This window comes from Trifolium pratense, linkage group LG4 (assembly GCF_020283565.1).
Source record: "Trifolium pratense cultivar HEN17-A07 linkage group LG4, ARS_RC_1.1, whole genome shotgun sequence".
Classification (NCBI taxonomy): Eukaryota; Viridiplantae; Streptophyta; class Magnoliopsida; order Fabales; family Fabaceae; genus Trifolium; species Trifolium pratense.
This window is the reverse complement of record NC_060062.1, coordinates 952,038-974,765: the sequence shown is the minus strand read 5'-3', so window position 1 is coordinate 974,765 and position 22,728 is coordinate 952,038. Positions and strand designations below refer to the sequence as shown.

Genomic DNA, 22,728 nt, shown 5'->3' with positions numbered 1-22,728 from the left:
TTAATCGTATTTTTAAAAAAATATATAAATGTAAATATTATCATATAAGATATTGTTTGATTTGTTTCGACGAGTATTTTCAAAATATAAAATTTCTATAATTTTTACTAATACACAATTAAAGATATTCGTAATTAAAATTATATATTGATGTGCGTGCAGTGATCAATTAGTCCTTATATTTTGGGACGGATGGAGTAGTAAATAGAACAATTCTTTTATGATGTGAAAGATCATGTTATACTTATACATTACATAATGCAACCACAAATCATAATAAGAATATTTTATGAAATTGGGACTATTTTATGGAATAGGTGCAAAACCGTAATTTTGAAAACTTTAGTGGCAATCTTACAATTTAGGAAAATTTAGGGGGAAAAGTGCAATTTTATACAGTCCAGGGGTGAATTTACTGTTTTTAGGAAATACAATGGTGATTATGTAGTTTTCAAAAGATGAGGGGCAGTTTCGCAATTTGTAAAATTTTGGTGACATGACTGATGATGTGGCACTTTATGATACATGATACTAGTAACTGCATGCATGGATGACTAAAAGAAATAAAATTTAAATTGTTACTCGCGCGTCCTATTTTTATACATCCGCTACTTAAATAGTGGACGTGTAAAAATCAGAAATTTTGGGGAAAAAAGCTGTCCGCTACTTAAGTAGCGGACAGTGTTTGAGTAACCAGTAGGGCAGCAAAAGTAACTCCTTCAAGTATAGCATAGAAAAGTTTTAGAGAACTTCTTTTCACGCTTCCGACTTTTTTCGTGCGCCTCCGGGAATTCTAAAAATACTCCTATGCTATTTAAGTAGTGAGTGTTAAAGGGGGCGGAAATTTGAAGAAAAGAAAAATAGTTCGCTATTTATAGGGGCACAAAATCTTAAAAATACAGTTCGTTACTTAAATAACGGATCTTATAAAATCTAATATTTTTGAACCCCCTACCCCGCGTCCTATTTTTACACATCCGCTACTTAAATAGTGGACGTGTAAAAATCAGAAATTTTGGGGAAAAAAGCTGTCCGCTACTTAAGTAGCGGACAGTGTTTGAGTAACCAGTAGGGCAGCAAAAGTAACTCCTTCAAGTATAGCATAGAAAAGTTTTAGAGAACTTCTTTTCACGCTTCCGACTTTTTTCGTGCGCCTCCGGGAATTCTAAAAATACTCCTATGCTATTTAAGTAGTGAGTGTTAAAGGGGGCGGAAATTTGAAGAAAAGAAAAATAGTTCGCTATTTATAGGGGCACAAAATCTTAAAAATACAGTTCGTTACTTAAATAACGGATCTTATAAAATCTAATATTTTTGAACCCCCTACCCTTCTTTCACCCCTATGAAAATATTTTTGTAAGGTTTCCTAGTTAAAGTGCGAACTTAGTTTGCTACTTAAGCATTAAACTGTGTTTTTTTAGATTTTGCATCCTTCAACACTCACTAGTTATCTTACGAGAGAAGTATTTTGAGAGATTCAAGGGATGTTTGAGAATCTCAGGAGGCGCGAAATGTAACATTTTTATTAAATTTTCTTTTTCTGCGATTGTTCATTCAACTCTTCTAAAATGTCATATTTTACCAAAATATTTTATCTAAAGGGTATATTTTTCATTATTTAGATCGATGCGTTGTTGATGACTAACTATTTTTCTTAATGAGTGCGAAAGAAATTGCCTTTATTTGTTTACAAAATGGAAGGAATATTTAATTATTATTGACAATGCAGAATTGATAAAAAAAATCGACTCATGTGAGTCAATTTTTTATCAATTATGCATTGTGAGTAATAAATTTTTAGATGATTATAAAAAAAAATGCTAACATATGTCCTAAAAAAGCAAAAATAGAAAAAAATTCTTAGAGTATATTCAAAAGAACAATATTTAAACTTCAAAGAACTTAACATTCAAATTTCAATATAAATTATTTGTCTTGATTTCTTACTATGTGCATATATTAACAAAACCCTCACAAAATTTAAAGCAGAATTGACTAAACTCCACCCAAATTTGCCTTGAAAACATGATCAAGGAACTTATAATAAAAGTTTAAAGACATTTCATTATGAATGTGTCATGCTTTTGTTCTAATGATGTCAATCCTTTGGAATAGAGAGGCATTTATTTCTTGATACACCTAACATTCTCCACTTTCTATTTCAACACAAATGTCTCTCTACTTATCAAATTAATTGCCAGCCACTTAATTACCAGTTTGTCACGTTTGCTGCCTAGGAGAAAAGGATAAACTTGCAATGCATTTTGTATACAGATTAAACTTTAAAATACTCTATCCTATCCTAAATATAAGATATATATTATTGATAAACAAAAATATTAATTAATGTGTATTTGATCTAAATTTTAAATAAAATATATTAATTTTTTTGTCTAATAGTCTAATAACTAAAAATTTCACCTTAAAGGTGAATACATGAAGTGTTTGAGATTCGAACTCCGACTCCTATATAATATGTCTCTACCAACTTATTTGAATATAACCCATGATTTAACTTTATTTTATTATTTTGAAAGGATAAAAGAGTGTTGGAGGAGGGGGAAGAAATTCCTTCGCTCAAGTGTGTAGACACGATGAAATATACACGCAAGCTACACGATGAAATTCCTTCGCTCAAGTGTGAGTAAGACAACTTTAATTATTTCAACATTTTTCCTTTGCTTCTTCATTTTGTTGTATGTATCATCATTATTTTTATACCAAGTCCCGGAGAGATGAGACTTTATTTACAGTAATAATCTAATATATTTAGTCTACATTATAAATTAGATACATTTTTTTTTTACATCTGATACTAAGTTGACATCAAATACATTAAATTTTCAATTAATCTAAAATATATATTTTCAATTAATCTTAGATATCTACTACATGTATCACATGTGATACATGCATATGTAGTAGATATTTAAATCTCTTAACTATATAGTTTAAGATTTTATTGTTGAACCGTACATATAAAAAAATATTTGTTGGAAGATGTATATGAATGAACAAAATAGTGGATTTAAAAATGAAAACTCGAATAAAAATATATTTGAACCGGACTTTTTCAAAAAATCACTGCAACTTTCCCACTCCATTTTATTTTTAACTACCCAATTCCTTGTTTGGTCGTGACATCTGTTTTGGCTTATTTTTAATGGTGTTATTTAATGTGTATGATGTTATTTAAGGTACGATAAGAGAATCTGTGGGGCATATACTATGAGTTTTCCCCTCCATTTTCAGTCACATTTTCTCGATACGCATGAGACAAAAAATCAAACCAATGGTCATATGCTTAAGAGGTCGAGACTTTTATCACTTAGATCAATTCACTATTTTGTTTGTTATGGTTTAGCTAAAACATAATTTCAGTTGAATTTTGAAAAACCAATAGATAAAACGGATAAATTTAATAACCTACTACGACACGTACGTATATCATCTTAAAGCATAGTATAAAAAACTTACAACATTTGAAAATATCCTTTGTAATTTTATTTTTTTTAAATATCAATATTACAAATAAAATTACAAAATTATGAAAGTGGCCAAAAGCCAAATTAATCTTAAATTCGAACAAAATGATGAAGGTGGGAAGGGTGTTAAAAAAAAGTCAATATATACTTTAGAGTTTAGATAACGAATTGTTAAATGTGAGTGATGATGCTAAGTGACGGATGTGTGATAAAGTCCAACTAGTAGTATTTTTATTCCTTTTAATTTAGAGTAGTAATATATGTACTACTATCCAGTATCCACGATTTTTTACCAAAGGGAGCCAGAATTTTAGACCTTTTAAATTGATGGTTAATAAAAGTTTGATTTTTTATTTTTGCATATAAAATAGTTTGATTAGTAGAAGAGAATTTACTTTGTGTATTTTACAGTTGGGTGAGTCTCACATCTTAGGCGGGTCTCTCACATTTTCATATTCTAAGAAACAAAGAGAGGTGAAAAATAGAAGAGAGAAGAGGTACCGTAGATCAAGTAGATGAATGTCAAATAATTTTAAGTTTTTTTTTTTATGAACAATAATATGAAAAATTAAATAGTACCACACAAGACGATAAGTAATACAACGCAACATTCAGATGATGAAATCACCCAAAAAAAATCTGTATAAAAAACCACTTATTTATATTAAAAGAAAGAAAAAAATCATATAGAGAAAAAAATGGTATAGAGTGAAGATTCTAGACAAAAAATAATCCCAAAATATAATAATATAATAAATGTGGTATATTAAAGTAACGAAATAATTCATCTATATATTGTTCAATCTATCTTATCTATGAATGGATGAATTTTTTTAAAAAAATCCACCAATTTTCAACTCATTTCATCTCTCTCCATAGTAATAAAGAAAACTTAACAGAGAATATTTTTTCAAAGAATAACTAGGGCCGGCATATTGTAAGCATTTTTCAAATGCTTATAGTATAGTATACTACTCTCTGGTTTCACTTTGACTAACTCAATTCACTCTCGTGCCCTATTTACACATTTTGGTTTGACCACGTTTTTTTTTACTAATAATTAAAAATAAACATTAGCATATAAGATATTATTGAATTCATCTCGATGAGTATTTTAAAATATCAACTTTTTATAATTTTACTATCATACTCCCTCCGTACCAAAATACTCCCCCATCCGAAAATAAATGATCTAGTTGATCACTTTCATGTTTATCAATGCACAACTTTAATCATTAATATAATAAATTATTTATTATTAAAAGTTATAAAAATTATATATATTGGTACCCTTGGATTAGTCGGTCCTAAGACCGGATACCAAGTTTTAAAAAAAAAAACAACATTTCATATGTCAATATTTGCATATACATATTAGTAGAAAAATAAAGTCAAAAGAGATCATATGAATAGTAGACAAAGTAAAAAATAGGTCATTTATTTTGGGACGGAGGGAGTATAAATAAAAGTTAGTTAACAAAAATAAATTTATTTGGTTCAAATCTTTAACTAAATACATCAAATTTTTTTGACTCATTTTTACTTATATTTTGGGACGAAGAAACTACAATTAAAGAGATTAATCGTCAAAGTTATACATTATCATGCGTTAAACGATCAACTAATGATTCATTGTGTTATAGAGGGAGTCCTTTTAAATAGAAATTCCACTATTATGACATAGAAAATCCACTATTAAGACATCATGATTCATCATGAGTGCGTTAAGATGACGTATGTGATATTTCTTAATCTCACACCATACATACATAGACCCCACCTTCCTATTATTATATATACACTTCAAAACATTTTCATCATACACAACATTGTTTTTTCCAATTCCCACTTGTTACACAAAATGCCACAAAATCTTATAGAGCCTCGTCTTGTAGCAAGAAAGTTCCTAGCCAAACCTCAACGAGAAGGTGTTGGTGCTGTTGTTAGAAGAAGCATAGGAAGGTACGTAACTCATTCATTCCTATACAAATTACAATGCAATAACATACTGACTCTGAGAGATTTATCGAATGATTGATGTATCTGATCCATAATATATTAGTTATTCGATGAACCTGAAAAATAATTTTTACTTATATATGAGATCAGATGGAGTATCGGTTATTATTATCATTATTATTAAAATATATCATTATATTTTCAAAACTTGACTTACAACATATGTATGTATATAGAGAAATTAAATTACATTCATGTAACATTTGATTGAGATGAAAAGAAAATAATTTTAAAAATATTCAATTATGATCATTGAGGTAAGGTGTTAAATTTATATATAAATTGCATTAGATATTTTGGAATTGAGATTTTTGAATTGATTGGTTATGTGGGTTTGTTTAGATTTGAGCTCAAGTATTTTGATCCTTTCCTTGTCTTGGATGAATTTTCAGGTGAGAATCTCTGTTTTTTGCTCTGTTTTTTAAGTTCAAAATGAGAGTCACAATCTTTTTTTGTTTTCTAAGAATTTGAAATATTGCAGTTACTGCTCCTTCTGGATTTCCTGATCATCCACATAGAGGTTTGTCATGCATGTTGAATTTTCTATGTTATTTATACTTGTTTTTCATTAATCTCCTCTTAATTATGAGTTTCTAATTCATTTTCATAATTTCTCACATTTATTAAAACAGGATTTGAGACAGTCACATATATGTTACAGGTAAAATCTTCTTATTAACATTTGAGAAATATAAAACCTTTTGAATAATTCATTTTTGTTGTGTTGTTATAAAGTCAAAGGTATAGAATATAATATAGTGGCCATTATAAGGAGAATAAATCAATAAGAATCACAAAAAGTAAACTAAACATTTGGCTTTCTAATATGATATTTTTATTCTATGTTAGTTCAAATTATTATGTTAATTGAACTAAATAGTCAACTCAATATGGTATTAATTTATGTGCTAGTGTTATTAGTATTAATGATTGATTACTAAATGAACTATTTTAGTGAGTGTTAGTATATAGTTTTAAATTGTGAAAGTATTTTAAAGTTATCAACGGTTACAACCACAAATTCGACCGTATCAACTATATTTTTTTGTATTTTAAATTTGTGTCGTAATTGGGATTATGACCGCAATTTAAAACAGTGACTGAACTACAAAAGCAAAATCGTAAAAACTACCAATAGTAACATTTTACGAGCACAATGGCACAAAGACAAAAGGGAGCCCATATCACATATGTACTATAATGTAGTCTTGTTTAATTTTCTAAAAGGCCAACTACTAGTTTGAGTGTACTTTAAGTTTCTTGCATACAATATTGGTCACATATGCTTTCCTAATTTCACCTTAGTGTAATTGTTTGTAAAATTAAGGGTGCTGTAACACATGAAGATTTTGAAGGACACAAAGGAACAATTGAAGCTGGTGACTTGCAATGGATGACTGCTGGTAGAGGGATAGTGCACTCAGAAATGCCTGCAGCTCAAGGAATCCAAAAGGGTCTACAACTATGGATCAACCTTGCTTCCCAACATAAAATGTAAGTGAACAATGCACAACTTATATAGTCTTTGACTCTTTGTATCACAAAGACTTATGCTCGAAGGTGTGTCTAGTGTACAACACCTACCCGACTTCGACATTGCATGTGACCTTTTGGTTTGTCAGCGAGAGATGAATTATCATGTTCCAATGCTTACATGCTATGATTTTAAGACGCTCCAAACAATAGTTTTTGGTCAAATGCGTTATTCCACCTAAAAAAACACATACTTATGTGACTACATTCGATTAATATTTTTTTTAATTTATTAATTATTACCGGTGTTTGTGATTCACAGCGTATATAGTTCATACTATTTTCTTATGTTAATAACATTTGAATTGAATATTATTTCTTAGTATAGAAGTATTCAAAATTTAGGTTGCTAGAGGGAAATATTTTTTGGTGAAAAAGACTCAAAATCAGAACATTACTAGTACTAAATATTGACCACATAATTCGATGATGACATACTGTTTGCGTCACTAAAAGATCATCATTATTTGTTTGGACTTTTGGATAAATGCTCACCATCTAATACAGTATCAATGAGAGCCAAAAAAGGAATTCCACTCTTTACAAAAAAAAAAAAAAGTCAAATAATACATTTTAGAACATTATGAATTGATATTGCACCCTCACTTTCGCACGTGACTTTATTTCATGATTCCAAATCATGGACCATATATCCTACAAGTGCTTTTTGAATAGAGCACCAACATATTCAAAGAGGGTCTAAAATGGCCATTATAAAGAATGTGCCTAAAACCCTTATATGTTGTGATGATGATGATGATGGAAGTATTTGATTTTTAATTTTGCCACTTCCTTTAATTTTTAATGTAGTCTTAATTTATTTTTATTAGAAGTATTTGTTATTGACATTTTCATAGATTCTAATTGGTACTACTTTTTTTTTTTTGGTTATATCCTTCACGAGATTAATAAGATTTATATAACTTGAAGTTTAAGTCAAATTGGTACACTATTTTCTTAACTACGAAGCTAAACTTTGGTTTAATTTGTCCTTATGCTGTTGTGTCATCTTAGGATTGAACCAAGGTACCAAGAAATTTTAAGCAAGGACATAGTAGAAACTATGAAAGATGGTATCATGGTTAGAGTTATAGCAGGGGAAGCACTTGGAGTAAAGTCACCAATTTACACAAGAACACCAACAATGTATTTGGATTTTACTCTTGAACCAGGATCACACCTACAACAACTTGTACCAAAATCTTGGAATGCTTTTGTGTACATCTTAGAAGGAGAGGGTATTTTTGGAAATAAAAAATCTCATCCTACAACTTCTCACCATATTGTCCTTCTAGGTTTAGGGGATGGTCTAGAGGCATGGAATAAATCATCTAAGGTTCTTAGGTTTATTTTAGTTGGAGGTGAACCATTAGGTGAACCAATAGTACAATTTGGACCCTTTGTGATGAATACTCAACAAGAGATTGACCAAACTATTGATGATTTTGAAAACTATACCAATGGATTTGAGAAAGCAAGACATTGGAAGTCACAAAGTGCAGTTGGTGTAGAGTTTTGAAATTAATGATGTTAGCAATGAATATCTTGAACATGCAAAGTCAAAAATAATATTATTAGCTTTATTATACTGATTAGTTTTACCTAGATTAGTTAACTTGGTAAATATTAGTTTAGTAAATATTAGTTTGGTAAATAGTAAATTACCCTTTATAGAGAAATATATATAAGGCACAAGCCTCACTGCTATGTAACAGATAACTTTCATTTTTTTCCCAATTCAATGAGAATGAGTTTTCTTTTCCATTTTGATCCTCTTGTCAACAAATATCTTGAACATGCATGATGTTAAAGAAATCAAAGTTGCACATCGATCTTATTTTTAATTTAATATGTATGCATGGTGAGCTATGCAAGTTTTTATGTAAAATGCAATCAGAGTTAAACACATACTGAAATTGAAGTTGGTCTAGAGTTTTGATTTCATTTAATGTCACATTTGTATGGTGGATTATGTAAGTTTTTATGCATGTTGCAATTGCAATCTAAAATTCAAACAGAGTTAAAAATAATATAATAACTATGGATTGTGGACAGCTAGCCGAAGTCATCTAATAAAATGGTTATCCCTTGTAAGAGCTTTTGAGGTATTGTCCGCCTTAAATATAAATTTTGACTGTTATATCTTTTATATAAAGTGTTTCTCTTCATTGAGTTGAGTAGTGCGTGTGATGAATAGAAATAAATAAGCGAATTTCACCCATAACTAATTTGCATATGTTGAGTTTAATATAAACACTTATGTGTCAGCTCATGCAACATAACAAAAGAACTTAATAAGATTATTAAATTGATTGACGTCTTACAATATTAAAGGTCAATTTAGTGATTTACTAAAAAATTATTAAAAAAAATCGGCACATGGTCAAAATAAAGTTCAATAGTACAATAATCTAAAGGGTAAATAAGAGGAGTGCTAGCAACACACTCTTTAACAAACACACTCTAACACACTTTCTTTTATTGGTTAAAATTTATATGGGTCCACATTTTTTTATGGGACCCATGTGAATTTCAACCAATAAAAAAGAGTGTGTTGGAGTGTGTTTGTTAAAGAGTGTGTTGCTAGCATTATTCGGGTAAATAAAAATAACCATTGTCGCAAAACTCCACCTATACATATACACTACTATACATTAATCATTTTCACAATATTTTGAAGAGTCAAAATCATCTTTGATTTGGCTTCGGTAAGGTTGACAAGACCGTATAAAGATGAAGTCTAACCTCTTCCATAGATCTGGACCTTGATAAAGGTCTACAAAGCCTAATAAAAGATAAAGAAGTTAAAGTCGATCTATGTCTATACCTTCTCCAAGCCAACTGAATTGCCACAGCAGCCCAGGTTCTCCAAATAGGTGAGTAATATCTAACACTTCTCCAAACATTTTCGTTTGTAAATGTGTCCCTGAAATATGGTTTGCCAATTATATAAAAAATAATTGATATTTGACGATTTTGTGATTTATTTTGTGATTTTTTTTTGAAAACGAAAAGAAGCTATTTTGTGTTTAAAAATTATTTTTTCTAAACGAAATAGTTAAAAAAAAAGGAGGATACTCAAAACAGCTTCTTATTTAAAAGAGTTTTTTCTAGTTTTATTTTTCATTCGTGTTTTCATTTTTAAAAAAATCATTTACAAATGAATAAAATTTCCCTTTTAAAATCGATCATTTGTTGAAAAAAACTTATTCTTTCACACAAAAACAATAACAAACGGACACTTAATCATAACTAGATATTTCGGAAATGGATCCTTTGCAGTCAAAATATTGACTGCAGGTAATCTCAACCATCCATTTTATTTATTTTGTGAACTTTGGATCTGGACCATTAAAATAGTTGACTGCATGACTGTACAAACAATCTGAATACACTCAATCCATATCCAGATATTTCACACCAATAACATGATTAAAGAAATACTTATATACCTGTGTCACATATTTGACATCCTCAACTTCAAGTCCAAATACCTCTGTTGCTTCAAGTGTGACCAAGGTTGATGATGATGTCGGAAGGCGCGGTATAAATGGCCTTCTTAAACACCATGATAGAAGTTCATCACCACTAAAGTTTCCTGGCCCTAACATGCAACAACTTTTTACTCCATCTCTTAGGACTTGGCTACTTTGAAGATGACCCCTTACTACAAATAGCATTCTTTGAACCGGATCTCCCTCTCTTGTTAGCTGTATGTATAACATAATTAACCATACATAATTCATGTTTCTAGTTAACTATTTATAAAAAGTTTAATTTTGATGCATTGTAGGTGTAAAAAAATTACAATGTTAACAAATTATAACCAATTAGTATGTGTAATTTTAGAAATTATTATAATACAAGTTAAACATTTTTAATAATATGATGATTATGATTAATTAGTTGACGGTGAGAAATTGCTTAGGGTGTCGGTGATGGATAATTTTCGCAAGTGAACGAATTACCACGTAGTAATAAAAATATCGATCCACAGGGATTGTGTGATCAAACTAGTCCAATAGTGCTCATAAACATTATGCAAGAAATACACATAAATTGGGGGTATGTTGAGTGATGAATTGTTAGAAAACGTGCTTTGATATAATGGAAAAGCGAGGTAGAATCATCGGAATCGCCTAGTCTATAGCTAAACCACATGCAATCTACTATATCATAGGAATCTACTCAAGTGTTCACAACTAGATCGACAAATTAGTGAATCGCAATCTCTTGTCAAAATCCACTCTATTCGTTGTCGATACTCCCCCGATCTCTCGGGCGGAAGCTACCTACAACGAATGATATTAACGCGCGTCAATCGTTCGCTACACTCTATGTCTCAATCTCTCGACCGAAAACACTCGAGCGCTCAATGCAATTCAGTTCAGAAATTAAATCAATACTCTCGCACGTGACTTAACTCGAAATCATTACAACACTAATGAAGGATTATAAAGCATTAAGCATCGAATTGCATTAAATCAACACTATTAACAGAGTAGATTCTTACACATATAGCAGATTACAACTGATCCATCTACATTCTAGACTATCCTAGATCCTACCTCCAAAGAAGCTTAGCTCCTCATCTCCCTTCGTTCGCGTCCTAGCTTCAATGTCATGGCTTGTGAATCCATGCTATCGATGTGCTTGGAGCTATCCTTTGGAGTCTTGAATCCCAATCTTGAAGTTCCTAACCCAGTATGTAGATCAAATTTGCAGAATTTTCCAACCCTTTTACAGAATTATGCAGAAACCATATATACTGAACGCAACCACGCCGCGCGCCAGATCTATCACGCCGCGCGTGGTTGCAGATCCATCAACTACGCCGCGCGTGATAACGGTATCACGCGGCGCGTGATGAAGTCAGAGAGCAATCTTCTTCTTGAACAAGGCTTCACGCCGCGCGTAGTCAGGTATCCCGCCGCGCGTGATCAGAGTGAAAATCTTGGCTCCCTGTGAGCTCCATCACGCGGCGCGTGATGGGCTACGCCCCCAGCGTAGTTAAAAACATCCATTTCCTGCAATTTTTCCTGTTTTCTTGCAACACAAGTAATCAAGCTTATGGTTAGATTTCTCTTATATTTATTGCTAAAAACCTACTAAAATGCATCCAATGTTGCTAAAATAGGCCTGGATTAGAGAGTGTGACGATTCGTCATCACAACCCCAAACTTAAACCTTTCCTTGTCCTCAAGGAAACAACATTTACCTCAAGCTTTTGTGTCAAGACCTTGGCATTTTCCTTAGATTACTCGAATCATACATGCGTGAGACTTACCTGATGATCAATGGTCCACTCGCAAGCAACACTCAATTGCACAATAGTTCCCGCAAGGCATTTTCAAGTAACTCACACTTTTCAACCAATGCTCTATGATTTCATCACAATCCTCACATACACTCTTCAATCATGGTAAATCACTCAAATCAACACATCAAGCAAGTCAACAATAATTTTGCAAGTAGTCTAGAAATTCATTCGGTTCACTTTGCGCACACACTTTAGAGGTCTTTTAGGGTTATAACGTGGCTTGGCTAGGGTGGATGGTGACTTTTTAGGATAAGTAGTAGAAAAACTTGGAGTTAGATCCCCCTAAGGTCAAAAAATTTATACACCAAAACCCTTTTCTTTTGAACTATAGTGGACTAGAGAACTTTTTCAAATCATCAAACAAAGTTTTGCAATTCTTTTGAATTCAAGGCTATCACTTCTTTTAGTACTTCTTTTCTATTTTTTTCACATTCATCTCTTTTTTCATTTTTTCATTTCTTTTCAACATATCTTTCTCTAAAGCCTTGAATCTTTGAAAAATTTTCAATTTTTTCAACCAAAAACTTTTTGTAAGTTCTCTAGTACCCTCACCCCAAACTTCATTGTTTGCTAATTCCAAAGAGCAACCCCAAACTTAGTGGTGAGCATTGCGCATCAACCACTAATTAGGTGCCTAACCTCCAAGAAAGTCATTTTTTTTTTTTTCAAACATTTCTTAAGGTTTTGCAAAAATAACATATTTTCTTTCAGCTCAAATTGGTTAAGCAAATGATATATATATATATGTAAGGGTGGATAGAAAGGCTCAAAGGTACCAAAACAACATGCCTCGTGTGTGCGACAAAATTACCAATCAAATAAAGAGACGACAAGCAAAATCGAGAGACAATACACGAGTGGATATCACACATAGAAAGAATGAGAAGTGTTTGGCTCAATACCTCACGGTTGGGTCGAATCAAAGAGCCGGTCAAAAAGTGTGCATTCCCTTCCTTTGCCTCTTGATCACATGAGTGCAACAAGCAATTGCACTGAAAGTATCACAAATCACACACGGATAGAATCAAGCAATTGATACTCAAGTAAATAAAAAGAACATGCCAAGATATCGAAACAAATTCCAAAGGTAAAAGAAATTCCACAATCAAACATAAAAAGATTCAAATTCAGAGTTAAAAGTATCTTCATCCAGCAAATTCAAAGAGAACATCAAACAATTATTCATAAAGTAGCATAAGAGTGAAAGGGAAGAAAGGACCGTAAACTCATGGGTTGCCTCCCATGAAGCGCTTCTTTCTCGTCATTAGCTTGACGCTTCATCATCACAAGTTAGGGAGGATACTTCAACTTTGATTCAACCCGGCTCCTCTTGTTCTCTTCATTCAAAGGAGCAATATTAATATCAAATAGTAATGATTTCACGCTTCCCGAATCACTCTTGAGACCTTCCCATTTGGCCTTCAAATTGGTTCTTTCCTTCTTACTAGACCGTGATGGAGATTTCTTAGAACCTTTCTTCACCGAAGCTTTCAATGTTGAAGTGGAAGACTTTTGAGGATTAACAACCGGATTGGGCTCTTCTTCTTTGGCCACCTTGTACAAACAATAGATAGGAACCACACCATCCAAGTCCCATCCTAGGTCGTCATTCACTTTCTCCGCTTCTTTTAACAAGTCATTCTCTTCTAGTGGAGTGAGCAAATCACTTATGATCATGGGTTTCCTAGAGTCGCCACCCAAAAACACATACTTCCATTTAGGAGGAAGTTCTTTCAATTCCGGTGGCTTTTTTATCGCCTTTGGCTCTTTCTCCTCTTCTAGGGGGTTATCCAAGTTTTGAAGAAAAATTTCAATCTCATGATCCCACTCTTCTTCCTTCCCATCTTTTACCACTTCCTCTAGCACTTCCACTTTGAAACATTCGGATACCACTCCACAAAATTCAAGGTCTTGGTTCTTGACCCTCTTCATCCTAGGATAAGGCATTCTAGCATATGGTGAAGGAACTTGAAACTTGGGGTCTTTCACAAGAGGTTTCTTGCCTTTCTTGGCACTAGACTCATGCTCCACTCTCTTTTCAACTTCTCCCTCATAAGCTTTTTCTTCCTTATTTTTTTCTTCTTTCTTATTTTCTTTTCTATTTTCAACTACACCATCCCTCATCTTTTCAACTACACCATTTTTACTCTCATCCTTCGTAGGATTCTCCACTACTCCCGGTGATGAAACTTCTCTACTCCTCAAATTAATGGAATTACAACTTTCATTACGAGGATTCATGGTGTCTCCACAAAATCTACTTTGAGTTTGTAGAGAAGAGACTTGCCTTGCTAATTGACCCATTTGGTTTTCGAGATTTTTGATGGAGGCTTCATGACGTTTGCTTGACACTTCTTGGTTTGCCTTCATCACCTCAAAATTGCCTTGAGTCATCTTCATGGCTAAGATAAGAGTATCTTCAAAAGATTCAAGGTGATCTTCAAAATGTTGATCTTGAGGAAATGCTTGATTCAGATTAGCTCCATAAGAACAATTCATGTGATTCTTCACTCCAAGATTGAAGGTGTTGAAATGAGGATTATTTTGAGAGGTTGCTTGCACCAAACATTGAGCTTCTAGTTGTTTGGTAATGATTTGTAGAAAGACATTATTGAACTTGCAACTAGTTAAGAGTGCCTCTTGATTGTATGATTCAAACATGCCTTCCTTCCGCTTTACGATTTGCTCTTGCTGTTTTCTCAATCTCAGGATCGACTTCCAGCTCAATGGGACCTGTCCTCCGCATGCACAAGGAAACACACAAGTAGAACGCTCCGGTAGAAAAAATATAAGACAGAAAAATAAGGAAAACACAGAAAATATGAACACTATTGCCTTGTCGAATCAATCACAATCCCCGGCAACGGCGCCAAAAACTTGATGGATAATTTTCGCAAGTGAACGAATTACCACGTAGTAATAAAAATATCGATCCACAGGGATTGTGTGATCAAACTAGTCCAATAGTGCTCATAAACATTATGCAAGAAATACACATAAATTGGGGGTATGTTGAGTGATGAATTGTTAGAAAACGTGCTTTGATATAATGGAAAAGCGAGGTAGAATCATCGGAATCGCCTAGTCTATAGCTAAACCACATGCAATCTACTATATCATAGGAATCTACTCAAGTGTTCACAACTAGATCGACAAATTAGTGAATCGCAATCTCTTGTCAAAATCCACTCTATTCGTTGTCGATACTCCCCCGATCTCTCGGGCGGAAGCTACCTACAACGAATGATATTAACGCGCGTCAATCGTTCGCTACACTCTATGTCTCAATCTCTCGACTGGAAACACTCGAGCGCTCAATGCAATTCAGTTCAGAAATTAAATCAATACTCTCGCACGTGACTTAACTCGAAATCATTACAACACTAATGAAGGATTATAAAGCATTAAGCATCGAATTGCATTAAATCAACACTATTAACAGAGTAGATTCTTACACATATAGCAGATTACAACTGATCCATCTACATTCTAGACTATCCTAGATCCTACCTCCAAAGAAGCTTAGCTCCTCATCTCCCTTCGTTCGCGTCCTAGCTTCAATGTCATGGCTTGTGAATCCATGCTATCGATGTGCTTGGAGCTATCCTCTGGAGTCTTGAATCCCAATCTTGAAGTTCCTAACCCAGTATGTAGATCAAATTTGCAGAATTTTCCAACCCTTTTACAGAATTATGCAGAAACCATATATACTGAACGCAACCACGCCGCGCGCCAGATCTATCACGCCGCGCGTGGTTGCAGATCCATCAACTACGCCGCGCGTGATAACGGTATCACGCGGCGCGTGATGAAGTCAGAGAGCAATCTTCTTCTTGAACAAGGCTTCACGCCGCGCGTAGTCAGGTATCCCGCCGCGCGTGATCAGAGTGAAAATCTTGGCTCCCTGTGAGCTCCATCACGCGGCGCGTGATGGGCTACGCCCCCAGCGTAGTTAAAAACATCCATTTCCTGCAATTTTTCCTGTTTTCTTGCAACACAAGTAATCAAGCTTATGGTTAGATTTCTCTTATATTTATTGCTAAAAACCTACTAAAATGCATCCAATGTTGCTAAAATAGGCCTGGATTAGAGAGTGTGACGATTCGTCATCAGTCGGTAACCATCCGATCATGATCAAATGATGATTACTCAACCGTAGTTGTTGCTTTCATATGTAGTCATGCATTTAGGGTGTCGGTAACCATCCAATCATGATCAAAATGATCCAGAAAAAATTGATTTTAAATTTTATTGAAGAATTTTAAAATGGTGAGCTTAAATCTTGACCTTTCGATCTAGATTGGATGGTTACTGTGGCAAATGCAATTTAAAACTTACTGTTTCTCCTTTTGTGAATACAAGGGACTTGACACGGTCACAAATGTTCTCTAGCACCAATTCATCCATATGCTGAAATAATGGCACCTAAACAAAATATTGAAGCATTAACATTCAAGTCCTCTTTCCCTCATGTGAAAGTGATCATCATTGCCACCTTTAATCCAAAATCATAAGCAAAAAGATGTAATCAAAATTTGGCAACATTACCTGTCTCACCTGTTGGGTTTTTGTATGTTGGCTACATTTTGCAAAAACATCTTTTAGTCAAGGGTTGAGACATATGTGCTTACGCCAAGTGTTGCGACAGATGTAACAACACTTGTATGTCTGATTGTTCGCGCCAGCTAGCGTTTTTATTTTCTACTCAATCTTTCGAAGATTTGATTGAAGAATTGTTTCGTGGTTTCTTACTCAACAAGGCGCACGTGATCAATGTGTTTCAGAAGGCAGCTGAACCCTAGTTCTATTTTCTAAAGGAATTATATTTTTAGAAAATATAATATTTGTTTCAAAAATATATCTTGTGAAGATTGCTGCAGAAAATATAAAAGATTTATTTCAAATAAATCTTTGTGCTTCAAGAAGATTAGAAGATTTAATTTTAAAATATATTTACAACAAATATATTTATGGGAGGAATATTTGATGCAAAGAAAGATTTGGTAAAAATATATATTTTGCATCTAGAAGATTTCTTGGAGCTGAATCATTGTGAAAAGCCCACGAGGCTGTGCTATATAAAGGGTGCTGCTAACCCTATTTTATTGACCGAAACTTGAAGCAAAAATAGAATATCAAAGATGTAGTCTTTTAAGGGTTTCGTGCCTTTAAGCCACTCTCTAGGAGAGTTGGTGTAAAGTGAACCACTCGGGTTGTGAGATGGTCACTATGTCCTCACTCAGAAACCTATAGGTAATGAGTTGAGTATTGTAATTGGAGGAAGCTTTTAAGCAACTCCAAATTGTGAACTTAGTCGTTGGCTAGGTGGTGATGTTATTGAAGTGTGTCTTCATCTTTGTCAAGGAGAGTGTCTCCATTATGCTGTTATTGAAATCCTTACTGGTTGTAAGGTTGAGGGGAGTGAGACGGGGTCTCATATCTAGGAGTTCCTAGGTAGAAGTTGCATTGGGTAGGGATTAAGTGAGGAGTTGTAAACGGGGGAGTTTAGCTCTGAATTAATACTGCTGATAGTGAATTTCCTCCTGGATTGGTATCCCCCAGATTAGGCTGTTAGGCTGAACTGGGTTAACAATTATGTGTGTCGTTTATGCTTTTCAGTATATGTTTTTAATGCTCTGTTTTATTGTTCTTACTGCTAAGACAAGTGTTACGACAAGTGTCTGCACATCGTGGACAACACTTGTCTACTGTGTACCAGAATTTCATCACCAAACCCAAACGAAGATGGTACTTGATGTCCCTTCGCAAACCCTCGGGGTGGTTTTTGATTAACTGACATTCATCAACTCCGCGTGTTGCAGTCCAACATTGTCTCTTGTAGTTACGCACACGTTGTCGGAGCTCTTGTGGCAAGCGTCTTTTGTTCATCCACCATTCAATGTTCTTCATCTTCAATTCCATCTCTCGCTTCTTCGATGTTGTAGCATTTAAAAATACCTACCATTCACCACATAAAAATTAAATAATAAACTACTAATTTTTGTTTGAATCTATCGAAATTCGAAACTCGAAAGTACTTGAATTTGATCTTCAACTTAAAAAATTATTTAAAAAAAAAAACTTTAACTTCCGGCTGAATTTCGAATTATCAAATTCTTTTTTTCATAAGAATTGAAGGGCTAAAAAAGCAATTTATGTCACCAAAATAGAACTAATCTTCCAAAACAAAATGGTGTGTATATGTACACAAGTAAAACAAAGTGTTGAAATATTTTTGTTATATGTAACCCCAAATTGAGTGTATTATTTATGTACATACCTTCATGTTTCCAATTAGCATAGTGACTAGAAGGAGGCCACTGATCAACATATATAATAATATTGAAAACGGTTTCCATCCTTTCTGTTGAGCTCCGGAGGTTCCCAAAAGTGCTGATCATGCCAACAACAAAATTGTGATAATGACATATAGAGTGCATATGAAGCATCAATAACTTCAACAAAGCATCAATAACTTAAGGGTTCAAATTCTAGTCATTGGACTATTTAGAAAAAAAAAATGGCTTTAATATTTATCAAATTTTATCGTAGTATAAAAATTTGTAACAGTCCCATTAAAGTAACTCAGTTGGTAGCTACTAGAAACATTATTGAAGGTGTTCGAATCTTGAATTCCACAATTTTCCACACTTAGTGAGTCTAGTCACTATGCTACCCAACAGAAAAAAAATGTTGCAACATTACCACAATTATTACAATAACTGCAATTTAGAAACATAAAGGGTATGTTATGTAAAATTACCTGAGAGTCATTAAGCCCCAAAAGATAGGGAGGAGTATCTTTTCGATTGGACTATTATTTGCTAAAAGTTGCACACTCAATTCATAAACTCCATATTGATAGTTGTCAGCACTATCTAAACATGTAAACCTTGCATCCTTGTTATGTGCCCATATCAACCTTGTTTTCTCCAATTTCTTCATCATGCTATAGCTTCCATAGTATATTGGTTCTTTGCAGCACAATGTTCTCAAACCACAACCTGTTGTTGTCTCACATTTCTCTCCTAGACACTTCATTCCCCTTTGAAGTCCCAATAAATACCAACATGCCCCTGCTGCCTGTTTCACCATATATACACACACAAAATTGCACAATAAGTTATGTTATCTTGTATAAGCTTTGAAGGTAAGACAAGCTAATATGATTATTGTTCATATTCTGGTTCAGACCGCCAATTCTTGGACTAATTGAATCAACAAATAGTTACATTAATTACACTAACAACTTTTTTTTTAATATATGTAAAATTTGCAATGAGGATTTATATTAAAGGACGAACGGAGTATTATAGAGACTTACATGGGAAGCGACAAAATAAGCGATCATGTTGAGAGCGAATCCCCACCAAATGGTTCCAAAAATATAACCAGCTGCGAGTTTGCGACGCAGGAAGTTGACTGAGTGAAAAACTTTAGGGAGGTATTGAAATAGGAACATCGTCAACAATATAATCGTCACCCACGTAATTGATCCGTCTTTTAACATAGACGGAATTGTCACCCATAACACAATCTACAAAACAGTGACATTTTAATAATTTCACATATGTTAAGAAAATTATGTTGTATATTAAAAATTTCTATTTTGTATAAAAAAAAATCGTTAATCAAGGGCATTTTTATAAAAATAATACTAGTAATTATGTGTATCGAGTAATTTAAAAACTGACTATATTTATGGGCAAATTTATTTTTTTATCATATGAAATACACACACTAATGCCTGTAATGTATATAGTGATTAGTGATCAATAATAGAGACTATTACCAAAAGAGTGCACTTTTTAGAGGATATTAGGAAAGAGGTGCACTTTTTAAATTATTTACCCAGAACTTCTATTTTTTTTTTTAGCTTTTAAGCAAAGTCGTGGATGGCAGCCACGACTTTGATGGCAGCCATGACTTTGATTTTTTTAATTTTTTTATGAAAGTCGTCACTGTCATTGATGACTTTCATTTTTTTTTCTTTTTGTTTTTAAAATATGTATTCGAAATATTGTAGCATATTACACTGGATTATATCTATAAAGTTTACATGAGTTTCATCATTCTAGAAGCGAAGATTATTTGACTTTATATTCGTGTCCAACATTGAAACTTAATCGTAACATGAGACGACATAATAAGGGTAAACTGAATATGATAAGAATAAGGATACATAATGAGATAGATATAGTTATACCCAAAAAAAGAAAGTGATTTATGGCGCATTGAGGGACATAAAAGAAATAATGTCCCCATAAAGAGTGAATATTTAAATATAATTTTTAAGTTTAGTAAAATATAGTTTATAAGTCGTAAAAATTATGAATGTGTGCAACATTTATTTCCTTTTATTGAATTATAGTAAAATATAGTTTTTTTTCCACGAGTCTGTAAATTCTTAATATCATAATTAAGCTATAAACAAGGATGTTAATTAACATGCACATGATCATGATTGATGAAGTTGTGGGTGAGAGTGTGATGCAAGTAAGTAAGGTTAATTAGTACAACAATCTGCATGTAGAAAAACAAGTCGTTTTCATGCTTGTCGTCACCTTTATTTGCCAGCTCAGAATTATGCAACATGACAAAGTAATTGTGTACATTCTGAAAAAGAAAAGAAAAAAACAAATATGCTGGCTATTTAAAAAGTTAAAAGAAATTAAGGGATAGAGTACTTATGTTGAAGGATTAATAATTTTACAATCACAAAGCTCATTAAGTCCACAAATTAATTAGTAACTCTCTCCATTGTAGTCTTATGTTAAATGTTAAATACTATTCTATTTAAATTTAGACTACATACATTTGATCGAAGAAAGTAAATGACATCACAACTTGTGACCACATTAGCTGCAATTGCCAGGAATACCAAAGTGCAACTACAATTTTGATATTACTTTTTTTTTACAAAATGCAATTTAGAGATATATATTAGAGTTTCTCTATAGTCTTAACTATAAACAAAAAAAATAAACAAAAATAAATAACTACCTGAGGTAGAGGGAGGATGACAAAGATATCAAAGAAAACCCCTTATTAAATTTGAAGTAAGGAAAAACATGTGAAGAAGTACGAGGACGAGTAGTACGATGAACAAATCCAAAAGAGGAGCGTTTCTCAATATAAAACTGTAACCAAATATTCCATAGATGTAACGCGTCCGTGATGCAACGGATAATGGTGACGGTAACTAGCAACCAACCGTCAATAAACAGACACATACACGTGTCACTTATAGACAACGTGTAGAAAAACAATGGATCCACAAATAAACCCGTTGCACATACCAAAAGAAAAATCCGGTTCCATACTTCTACCCATTTTCCTCTCGGGTCAAGTATTACCCTACTCAATGAAAATGATGAACGACGTGAAGATGAAGAACCATTGAAAACAATGTTGTTGGTTTTGGCCTCGGTTTCTTCTTCTATGTCATCGGTGGTGTTGTAGTAGTTAACAACGTCGTTTTCGTCATCGGTGGTGTTGTAGTAGTCACCGTTTTGCATGTGTGAGGGTGCCATGGACACACGTACGATGGAGGATGAAAAAGCTAGAGAGATCTTTGGATTTTGCTTTTGAAGTGTGTTATATATAGCTAGGTATAGCTATTGAAGATTGATGTATATATATATATAGAGGAAATAAGGAAAATAATTGAAGTTGAGGTGGGACTGGGAAGAGAGAAGTTTGAGAGGAAATTGTTGGAAATGGAGTTGCTATGCTCCGGGTGAGTGAGTGTATGTTAAGGGGATAGTTTTTAGTCTCTGCATGTTTTGGTGTTGTTTGCTCCCTGATGCTTATTGTTTTACTGGTCTAGGACCTATTTGTAGGGAGGGGAATTTTATGTTGTATGTGGTTCAATCACTTGTCATGGTTGTGTACGTAGTATTATGCTCCTTATGGCCTGTAAGCACAGCTTGTGCTTGGAAGTGCCTTCAATAAATTTAATTTGCAGCTCACAAAAAAAATAAAAAACGTCAAGTGGATCTTTTTGAAGAAGTACAAGTCACAGGACTCTCACATGATACAAGTGGATCAATTCACTAATGAATTTTCAGTCATTCAAATGGCGTCACAATCCAGTAAATATTTTGAATTAATTTAACACTAAATATTCACAAAGCAGGACCACAAATGCTACTTTGGAGTTTGGACAAATGTGCATTAGAAATAGTAAACATAGAGCTATTTGTATGATCACAGACAAAAGACATTATATTTGCAAGCACACAATTCACTAAAGGACATGAAAACCAGTGGCCCCAAAAATAGTGCAACTGCAGAATAGCACAGTTATCATCTATACAGCTATTGGCTATACTATACTCATACCAAAACCAAATCACAAGTGATACTGAG

General features: G+C 33.2%; 1 protein-coding gene and 1 pseudogene across 1 annotated transcript; one reads left to right on the top strand and one right to left on the bottom strand.

The window, feature by feature from the left end:
* Nucleotides 1-5,314: 5,314 nt before the first annotated feature.
* On the top strand, nt 5,315-8,801 carry LOC123920422 (pirin-like protein At1g50590). Its single transcript, XM_045972677.1, has 6 exons — nt 5,315-5,447; nt 5,847-5,896; nt 5,986-6,024; nt 6,137-6,165; nt 6,832-6,998; nt 8,052-8,801. Exons 1-6 carry the CDS (start codon nt 5,347-5,349, stop codon nt 8,554-8,556), a joined length of 891 nt encoding a protein of 296 aa, XP_045828633.1. The 5' UTR covers nt 5,315-5,346; the 3' UTR covers nt 8,557-8,801.
* Nucleotides 8,802-9,725: 924 nt separating this feature from the next.
* LOC123920612 lies at nt 9,726-21,890 on the bottom strand (annotated as a pseudogene).
* Nucleotides 21,891-22,728: the final 838 nt, after the last annotated feature.